The sequence below is a fragment of the Dipodomys ordii genome, unplaced genomic scaffold, assembly GCF_000151885.1.
Source record: "Dipodomys ordii isolate 6190 unplaced genomic scaffold, Dord_2.0 Scaffold64, whole genome shotgun sequence".
NCBI classification, from domain to species: Eukaryota; Metazoa; Chordata; class Mammalia; order Rodentia; family Heteromyidae; genus Dipodomys; species Dipodomys ordii.
In genome coordinates this window covers 3,510,412-3,519,797 of record NW_012267280.1, presented here as the reverse complement: position 1 = coordinate 3,519,797, position 9,386 = coordinate 3,510,412, and the positions used below count along the sequence as shown (strand labels likewise).

The 9,386-nt window shown below is 56.6% G+C and overlaps 1 protein-coding gene across 1 annotated transcript; it reads left to right on the top strand.

The window, feature by feature from the left end:
- Nucleotides 1–1,272, top strand: C2cd4c (C2 calcium-dependent domain containing 4C). Its single transcript, XM_013022791.1, has one exon. The coding sequence runs from the start codon at nt 1–3 to the stop codon at nt 1,270–1,272; it is 1,272 nt and encodes a 423-aa protein (XP_012878245.1).
- Nucleotides 1,273–9,386: the final 8,114 nt, after the last annotated feature.

Sequence of the window (9,386 nt, the reverse complement as noted above, 5' to 3'; positions counted from 1 at the left end):
ATGAAAAAAACCAACATGTGGTTTTTGGAGCGGATTCGGGGGTCTGGGGAGAATGGTGGGGGTCGGGGGCTAGGGGGCGAGGCCGGGGACAAGGCCTCCAAGGGGCCTCTGTATAGCAATGTGCTGACACCCGACAAGATCCCCGACTTCTTCATCCCTCCCAAGCTGCCCTCGGGCCCCTCCGAGGCCGGCGAGGGCCAGGCCGAGCTGGGGCCCTCCCCGTCGGATCAGAACCTGGCTTCGGCCGCTCCCCGCCGCGCTCCGCGGAGCCCCCGGCTGCCAGCCAAGCTGGCTGCGGAGAGCCGCAGCCTCCTGAAGGCAGCCACCAGGCATGTCATCCAGATAGAGAGCGCGGAGGACTGGCCGGCCGAGGAGGCCACTAACGCCGACCCCCAGGCGCAAGGCGCCATGTCCCTGCCCTCGGTGCCCAAGGCGCAGACCTCGTACGGCTTCGCCACGCTGGCGGAGAGCCCGCACACGCGGCGCAAGGAGTCCCTTTTCCACAGTGAGCACGGGGCCCTGGCCCAGGTGGGCTCGCCGGGCGCGGGGCGCCGCCGGGCCGGCGGCAAAGCCAACGGGGGCGAGGGGGGCCCGCGGGAATCCGGGGGGGCCCTCATGAGCCCGGGGCGCTATTTCAGTGGCGGGGAGAGCGACACAGGGTCCTCGGCCGAGTCGTCTCCGTTCGGGTCCCCTCTGCTGTCTCGCTCGGTGTCACTGCTCAAGGGCTTTGCCCAGGACAGCCAGGCCAAGGTGAGCCAACTCAAGCACTCCGTGGGCCGCCACGGGTCCCTGTCCGCCGATGACAGCACGCCCGACACCAGCCCCGGGGTCCGGCGGCGCCTCACCCGCCGGGCCACCCCGGAACCTGGCCCCGAGTCCGGCCAGACCCCTCGCGGGGAGCACACGGTGCGGATGGGGGTGAGGGGCAGCGTGCGGCTGCTGGCCGAGTACGAGGCGGCGCAGGCCCGGTTGCGCGTGCGCCTGCTGGCCGCCGAGGGTCTGTACGAGCGGCCGTGCGACGCCCGCAGCATCAACTGCTGCGTGGGGCTGTGCCTGGTGCCCGGCAAGCTGCAGAAACAGCGGAGTACCATCATCAAGAACAGCCGCCACCCCGTCTTCAACGAGGACTTCTTCTTCGACGGCCTGGGGCCGGCCAGCGTCCGGAAGCTGGCCCTGAGGATCAAGGTTGTGAACAAGGGCAGCAGCCTGAAGCGGGACACGCTGCTCGGGGAGAAGGAACTGCCCCTCACCTCCCTGCTCCCCTTCCTGTAAGGCCAGTGCGCCCTGGGCCAGGGGCAGGAGGAGGGGACCACGTCCCCTGCACCTGGGGCCGTGGAGGCAGATCAACAGGCTGGGGACCCGGTGGGGAGATGGGGTTCACTCAGGCCGGGCTTGGCACTAGGGGGGTCCCTAGGGGCACTGATGCTGACCACAATGTCCTCTTTCCTTCCTTCCTTCCTTCCTTCCTTCTTTCCTTCCTTCCTTCTTTCCTTCCTTCCTTTCTTTCTTCCTTCCTTCCTTCCCTCCTTCCTTCCTTTCTTCCTTTCTTTCTTTCTTTCTTTCTTTCTTTCTTTCTTTCTTTCTTTCTTTCTTTCTTTCTTTCTTTCTTTCTTTCTTTCTTTCTTTCCTTCCTTCTTTCCTTCCTTCCTTTCTTTCTTCCTTCCTTCCTTCCCTCCTTCCTTCCTTTCTTCCTTTCTTTCTTTCTTTCTTTCTTTCTTTCTTTCTTTCTTTCTTTCTTTCTTTCTTTCTTTCTTTCTTTCTTCCTGGAGGAAGAAAGACTGCTAGGGCAAAGGAAGAGCCCCAGGGTTTCAAGTGTTGTGAAGGACCCAGGGATTTGTGGGATACACCAGGATTGCTCTTCCCAGGTTGAACGCAGTCTCTCCCTTTGACATGTGGGTATCAGCCTCTTCCCACATTTTTGCCGCCACCCCATTCTGCCCTGATGCCCTAAAAACTCTTTATGTGTGTGTGTGCTGGGACTAGGGTTTGAACTCAGGGCCTTGAGCTCTCATTGTTGGGTTTTTTTGGTGTGTGTATGTGTGTTGTCAGTTGTGGGGTTTGAACTCAGGGCCTGGGCGCTGTTCCTGAGCTTTTCTGCTCCAAGCTAGCTCTCTATCACCTGAGCCACAGCTCCACTTCTGGTTTTCTAGTGGTTAGTTGGAGATAAGAGGCTTACAGACTTTCTTGCCTGGGCTGGCTTCAAACCATGACCCTCAGAGCTCAGCCTCCTGAGTAGCTAGGATGACGGGTGTGAGCCACTGCCTCCTAGCTCATGCCCCCCCTCCCCGCAAGGATATCTCTCTGTCATTTGAATTAGAGCTCCACTTTGGGCTTTTTACTGGTTAATTGGACGTCAGAGTCTAACAGACTTTCCTGTCTGGACTGGCTTCAAACCTGGACCCTCAGATCTCAGCTCCCTAGGTAGCTAGGATAAACAGGCATTGAGCCACTGGTGTTCAGCTGCCCTGAAAGCTCCTGATGACACCATCTTCTGCCTGCGATGTTCACCAGACTGAAGAAGGTTTCCCGCACCACCCCTCACCCCCCTTCCCTGGCTCTGGGCAATCCCTCGCCATCACCATGGCTGGAATGGCTAATGCCTGACAGCACAACCGCCAGGCTGGAGCAGGGAAGGCTTTGGAGCTGCTCAGGGTGGTGGCGCTCTGTGGACTGTCTCCTCCAGGCCAGCTCCTCGGCCTGGGCTCTTCAGCTGCCAGCGTGGCTGAAGCCTCCTGCCAGAGGCTCCCCTCCCCACCCCTCAGGACCACCCCTCTGTCCTCTCGGCCAGCCAGCCCCCTTGGCCAGTGCCCCTGGTTCCACCTGTCTATGGAGGATCTGGTTATGGCAGGCAGGTAGAATGGCTCAGGGGCAGGCTGGGGGCCCTGGGGGTGGAGTTTGTGTTGTTCGGGGAGTTGGACAGCTGTGCAGGGTAGGGCTGTGTGGATTCTCGCTGGAGTTCTGCCACACTGTAGGATGCAGGTCGGAACAGGCTGCCTGCTGGGCCCACGGCTGTGGGGTTCAGGATGCGCCTTTGTCAATCTCTTTGCTAGTTTTGTAACCTCCGGACTCCTAGGTCTCACTACAGAGGGGTTGTGGGAACTGACCCCCACCCAAGACCAGAGGGAACCTATGCTCCCTGCTGTACATCCATGAGAGAAATCTGTATCCCCTTGAGACAGAATGAGGGGGACCTTGAAATGGGTCCCTGTGTTGTGGGGGACCCCTGGGGCCTGGGCTGGTCAGGCCGGGGTGGTGGGCAGGGGGACCCTGCATGGAGCCTGTAACTGCCTTGTCTATTCTCTGACCTCTGCCCTGTTCCCCTTGGGGTCCCCCACACCCCCACGCGCGTTTTCTACATCTCTGCACCGTTTGCTATCTTTGTGTTTGAAGTTGACTGTGGACGAATCTTTATGACACCTTCTTCCCAAATGTGTTTGTTTATAAAATGCTGTTTTTAGTGCAATAAAGGTGTTTCGGGAATGTGGGGGTGGCGGTCTGCTCGCTCTGCTGTGGAGTAATAGGGAAGGAAGTCTGGCCTTGAATGCCGGGGAGGCTGGGTAGGGAAAGTCCTTTCGGGCTGCCTCCTCCACCTCCGCTGCCCGGAGGGGCAGGCAGTGGGGAGCCTGATGCTCAGCAGCCTGGGCGCTGGACACTGACCTCAAGGGGGCTCTATTACAAGCCGAGCTTTCTAATCCCAGCCAGAGTCAGCTGACCTTGGCTCCTGCCCACAGGGGGACCCTCCAACACGATCCACTGTTAAGGTGAGGGAAAGCCCCTGGTCAGACAGAAGCCAGCTTGGCCTGTCCTGTCTGGTGGTGTGAGGGGAGGCTGGACTTCACTTCCACCTTGGGCAGGTAGGGTGGGGGAGGGGAGTGGCTTTTTCTCTGCCCTCGCCCACCCCCATTTTCCCTGCACATCACACTGGTCTCTAGCCATCCCTAACTCCTCAGTGGTACCGGGAACCCAGGGGCATTGGGTGGAGAACCATATCTGCAGGATGTCAAGGGTGGGCACTGGGTGGGCGGCCAAGGTCCACCCTGCCCTTCACCCCTTCACTGGCCACTGAGTCCCATGGGCTCATGCTGTGGCCTGTGGATGGGATTTGATGTCCCCTTCTGCCTGCAGGGATTCTGGGATTTCTCTTCCTACTCTAGACAGATGAGGGGGTGAAAGAAGGCCCGGGGTCCTAGGGCTATAGTGGGGAGCACTGGGCTGGCCGAGTCCATAAGCCACTGGGCAGCAGGGAACTGGGCCCAGGTTTTGCTTCCTGACTTCTGGCTTAGTACAAGGGGACCCACCTGAGCCATCAGGACAGGTTGTGACCCCTGTGGTCTTCTGGGGTCTTACCCCTGACCTCCCAGGATGGGACCCGGGGACCTCTTTTGACTCCAGGCGGGGTTGTTTTGCTCACTGCCCCCTGCTGAGACCCAGATCGCTCAGGAAGCAGCCATGGACCATCCATGGACTGTCCAGCAGGATGTGGGACTTCAGCAGGCTCTTTCCTGCTGCTTGTCTGTCAGATGAGCCACGCGATGAGGCCCAGCGGGTCCCAGGATGTGTTGCCAGGGCAACCGGGTTCTGCTCTTCCCCACCAGCCTCTCATCCCCAGGCCCCCAGTGTGCGGGGTGTGTGTGCGCGTGCGTGTGTGTGTGCATGCATCTGTGTGCCAAGAAGATTCATGCCGCCACGCTGTGCCTGTGTGTGTGTGTCTGTGTGTGTATCCTACGGGTGTTTGGCTCATGACCGAACAAGTGTACTGATAGCAGTGTGTCCAGCACACATGTGTAGCTGTGTGTTACTGTGTACACACGTGTCTGCAGGTACCGTGAGCATGTTGGCGGCGGCGAGTCATTATCATGTGCATTTGTGCTCTGGCTGTCCCCTACCCTCAGATCCTCTGGAGGTCACAGCAGTGTCCCTCCTCCTGCCAGCCCCTAGCCCTTTGGGCCCCCACCTCCTCCTCAGGCCACACCCCCAAGTGGATGCACCCCTGCACACCTGGCCAGTGTAACTGCTCTGCCAGAAGATGCTGACTGGAGCAGAGCTCTGTCCTCTGTGTGACAATGTCCCTGGCTGCCACCAAGTGCTTGGGATTATGTGGTTTTCTTCCATGGGAGCATGCGTAGCATTTCCTTCTGGCTCCCGTGGGAGAAGGTCCTGGGCCCCCAGGCTACCACAGGCAAGTGGGTGTAAATCATCACATATAAATGCCCCTCCTTCAGAGCAGAGTCAGTTCAGGGAACAGGAGAACTAAGAAAGGAAGGTTCCATTCATGTTGGGCAACTAGATCCAGCTGGATCTGAAGCCCATGGTTGCATATGGTTTCACTTCAGGCCAAGAAAATCCCCCCACTCCCACTCCAACTTTCCCCCCCCCCTCAAGCAAATTGATTTCTTCCATTGGCAGCCAAGAGCTTGGTCGCAGTGTCCTCCAGGGGCCCTGCCTTGTGGGACCCTCAGACTGGAGGAGGCACAAGAAATGGACCCCATTTACTGAGGCCTGAGCTGGGTGCACCCAAATCTGCAGAGAGGCTGGAGTGAGGGGGTGAATGGATGGAAAGGAACAGAATCGAACATAGAGGGAGGAACAGAGGGGCCTCAGGTAGCAAGGTGTCCTGGGGACATCCCAGGATTTGACACCCAAATCTGTGCCCCTCCCACCACTTCCATTCCCCTTCAGGCTGTGCCCTGACTCCGTGCATGGCGCCCGTGGCCCTGCCTGCCTCTCGCTGAGCCCACGCGCTCTGTCTTTGTTTGATCAAGACATTACGGGCATTTCTATTCCCCGGCCTCCGATGCGGGAAGGGGAGGTCTGTGTGGGATGGCTGGGATTGAAGCTGAGTTTTCCACTTCCCTGTGTAGCCCTGGGCAAGCCCAGAGGCATCTCTGGGTCCCCCCTCACTCCCTGCCTGCCTGCCCCCCCCCAATCTAGGCTGTGTGTACTGGGAGCTCTGGCAGGCTCTGTGGTGGTAGAGCTTAATTGAATTGAATTCACCAGATCATTCTACAGAACTGTACGGCACGGCCAGGATAACGGAAGGAATCGCATTAGGACCAAGATGACCAGCTGGCTGTCCTCAGATCTGAGCCCAGTCTGGTTCTGGGTGGGTGTGTGGGTGGGGTGGGCTCCCCAGGCTGCCCGGCTCCTCCTCAGGGGACCCTTCACCCTAGGCCCCACCTAGGCATTCCAGTCAGCATTCACTTTTCTTCTAAGCTGCTCTGGGTTGGAGGGGGATTGCTGCCAGCTCAGCTGATTGGAAAACAAAAAAACAAAACAAAAAACCTTCCCTGAAAGGGGGAAGGAGAGGAGAGCTTGCCTCTCCTGGGAGGGCTCTTAGAAGCAGGTGAACTTGGATCCTGGCTCCGCAGCTCCCTGAGCCTCAGTTTCCCCTCCTGTATGATGGGAAGGTTACAAGCTCCAGGGTTACATACATTCTCTCCACATAGTGAAGGACCTGTGTATTAAACCCTCACTGAGCCGGGCGCCGGTGGCTCACACCTGTAAGTCCTAGCTACTCAGGAGACTGAGATCTGAGGATCGCAGTTCAAAACCAGCCCGGACAGGAAAGTCTCAGACGCCTATCTCCAATGAACCACTCAAAACCCAGAAGTGGCACTGTGGCTCAAGTGGTAGATTGCTAGCCTTGAGTGAAAGAGCTCAGGGACAGTGCCCAGGCCCTGAGTTCAAGCTCCACGACTGACAAAAAAAAAAAAAAAAAACCAAGACAATAAACAAGAAACTCTCACTGGGTGCGTGGAATGGCAAATTGGCCCTCCACCCTGAGCCTCACTCGCAGATGGGAAAACTGAGGCATGAGTAGGGGGAGGGCACCCAGAGGCCCCTCTGCTGGCTCATACCCTCTGACCGTCCTCAAGTCGGGGCCCAGAGCCACCTCTTCCTGCTAGCCTTCAAATCCTAGCAAGGCACCACCCTGTCTCTGTGACTCAGTTTCCTCTCCAGCACCCTGTACCTTCCCTTGTATACTGGCACAGACAGGTGCACACATGGTGCTCTGTTCTGGTGGCCTGAGGAACCAGCTGGAGGGTGTGAGTGAGAGACTAGTGTATTCTCTGGATAGAATCTCCCCTGCCCCGTGAGCTGGCCTCTAAGAGGGGGCTTCTGTCTGTCACACTTGCATGATCCCTCCCTCCCTCCCTCCCCCCTCCTTCCCTCCCTCCCTCCCTCCTTCCCTTCCTTCCTTCCTTCCTTCCCTTCCTTCCTTCTTTCCTTCCTTCCTTCCTTTTTTTGTTGGTCTTGGGGCCTGAACTCTGCTCCTGGGTGCTGTCCCTCAGCTCTTCAGCTCAAGGCTAGTGCTCTACCACTTGAGCCACAGCACCACTTCCAGTTTTTTCTGCTTATGTGGTGCTGAAGAATCGAACCCAGGGCCTCATGCACTCTACCACTGAGCCACCTTCCCAGCCCTTCCTCCCTTTTTTCCCCTCCCTCCCTCCCTCCTCCTTCCCTCCCTTCCTCCCTTCCTTCCTTCCTCCCTCCCTTCCTCCCTTCCTCCCTTCCTTCCTTCCTTCCTTCTTTCTTTCTTTCCTCTGGCCATGGGGTTTGAACTCAGGGCCTGGGCGCTGTCCCTGAGTATTTTTCTCTCAAGGCTAGTGCACTTTGAGCCACAGCGCCACTTCCAGTTTTCTAGTGGTTCATTAGAGATAAGAGTCTCAGAGATTTTCCCTATCCTGGCAGGCTTTGAATGGCAATCTTCCTGAGTAGCTAGGATTACAGGCGTGAGCCACTGGTGCCTGGCTCCATGTAGATGACCTCTTGGTCAGGGCAGGGCTGGTCAGCAAGATCCGCTGTGTGGTCTGGTGGATGAGCCTTAGCTCTCCAAGGGATCAGCCATCTTGGGCAGTTCCACTGCCAAGAATGACCTGCCCAGCATCCCCAGGGTACAGGGAGAGCCATGGCCTCCATGGTAACCTCAGACAACCACAATTCACTCCTTTCCGAGCTTTGGATTTTTCTTAACCTGGGAATGATAGGAGGGGGGAGTCACGTGACTTGCCTAGCATTGCCCATACATGGTAAGCCCTCAGTGCAGGTGGGAAGCACACAGTTAACCGCTCAACACGGCCCCTGAACACAGCAAGTACTCACTACGTGTCAGCTGTACTCACAAAGTGCTCAGTGTGTGCTAGCTGCACACAGTGGGCATGCTGTGCCTGTTTGCTGATTGGTTGCTGATTCCTTCCAAAAGTTAGGACCCTATGGTAAATCCTGTGACAGTTTCAAGGGCATCCTTGGGGTGTTGATCCTCTGGTGTCCTCTCCAGAGCCGACCTCCCCACCCAGAGGATCTGAGGCAGTTCAAAGCTAGCTCGGGCAGGGAAGTCTCTGAGACTCTTATCTCCCCATGAACCAGAGCGCACACAGCCAGAAAGGGGGAAGAGACAGCGCTGCCGTGGTCGGTAGCTCATCTGCTGGCTGGGTGGTGGGTGGTGGCTGGCGGGGCTCAGTTTATTTATAAATGCTTACTGGATTCCAAATGGTCAAGTACCAGATCCAAAAAAAAAATTATATATACAATTACACCTCAGCCACAAAATGCCAAACCACCCATTTACAAATAAGCGCAGGATTGAGCAGACATTTCTCTAAAGACCCACAAATGGCCAACAAGCACAGGAACACACGCTTGACATCACTCATCATTAGGGAAACGCAGTCCCAAAGTACAACAAGATAGCACTTCACGCCCACGAGATGTCTACAATCAAGAAAGAGGTAAACAGCAGCTGGGGGAAAGCTGAGGCTTCCTCACCGTTGGTCAGAAGGTAGTGTGGGAGAAGCCTCCTGGGGAGGAGCTGGGGGGGGGGCAGTCCTTGATAAAGGAGAGCCAAGAATCCTTAGTCAGTCCCCAGAAGAAATGAGGATTGTCTGTGGGTGTTGATGGCTTACACCTGTCATCCTAGTTACTCAGGAGACTGAGATTGGAGCATCTCGGTTCAAAGCCAGCCCAGGCAGTGAACCACCAGAAAGCCAGAAGTGGTGCTGTGGCTCAAGTGGTAGAGCCCTAGCCTTGAGCTGAAAAGCTCAGGGACAGCACACAGGCCCTGAGTTCAAGCCCTAGAGCTGACAATAAATAAGTAAAATGGCTAATGTGATTTTATGAGCGATAATAAAAGTTCACTTATGGGTCCATGCCCTTCCCAGTATAAAAACTATAATTAAAAAAAAACAGGACCAAACATCTCACAAGTGGACTTTTTTTTTTAACTTTAACTTAATTTAATTTTATTTGTGAACATACTGTACAGAGGAGTTACAATTACATGGGCAGGATAATGCGTACATTTCTTACCAAGCATTGCAGCCTCCTCCTTTGTTGACCCTTCACATCCCTTCCCAGCCTCCCCCCTCCCCCCACAAGTGGACTTTTTT

Coding starts and splice junctions, on each gene's coding strand:
- C2cd4c (XM_013022791.1), top strand. CDS start 1: ATGAAAAAAACCAACATGTGGTTTTTGGAGCGGATTCGGGGGTCTGGG.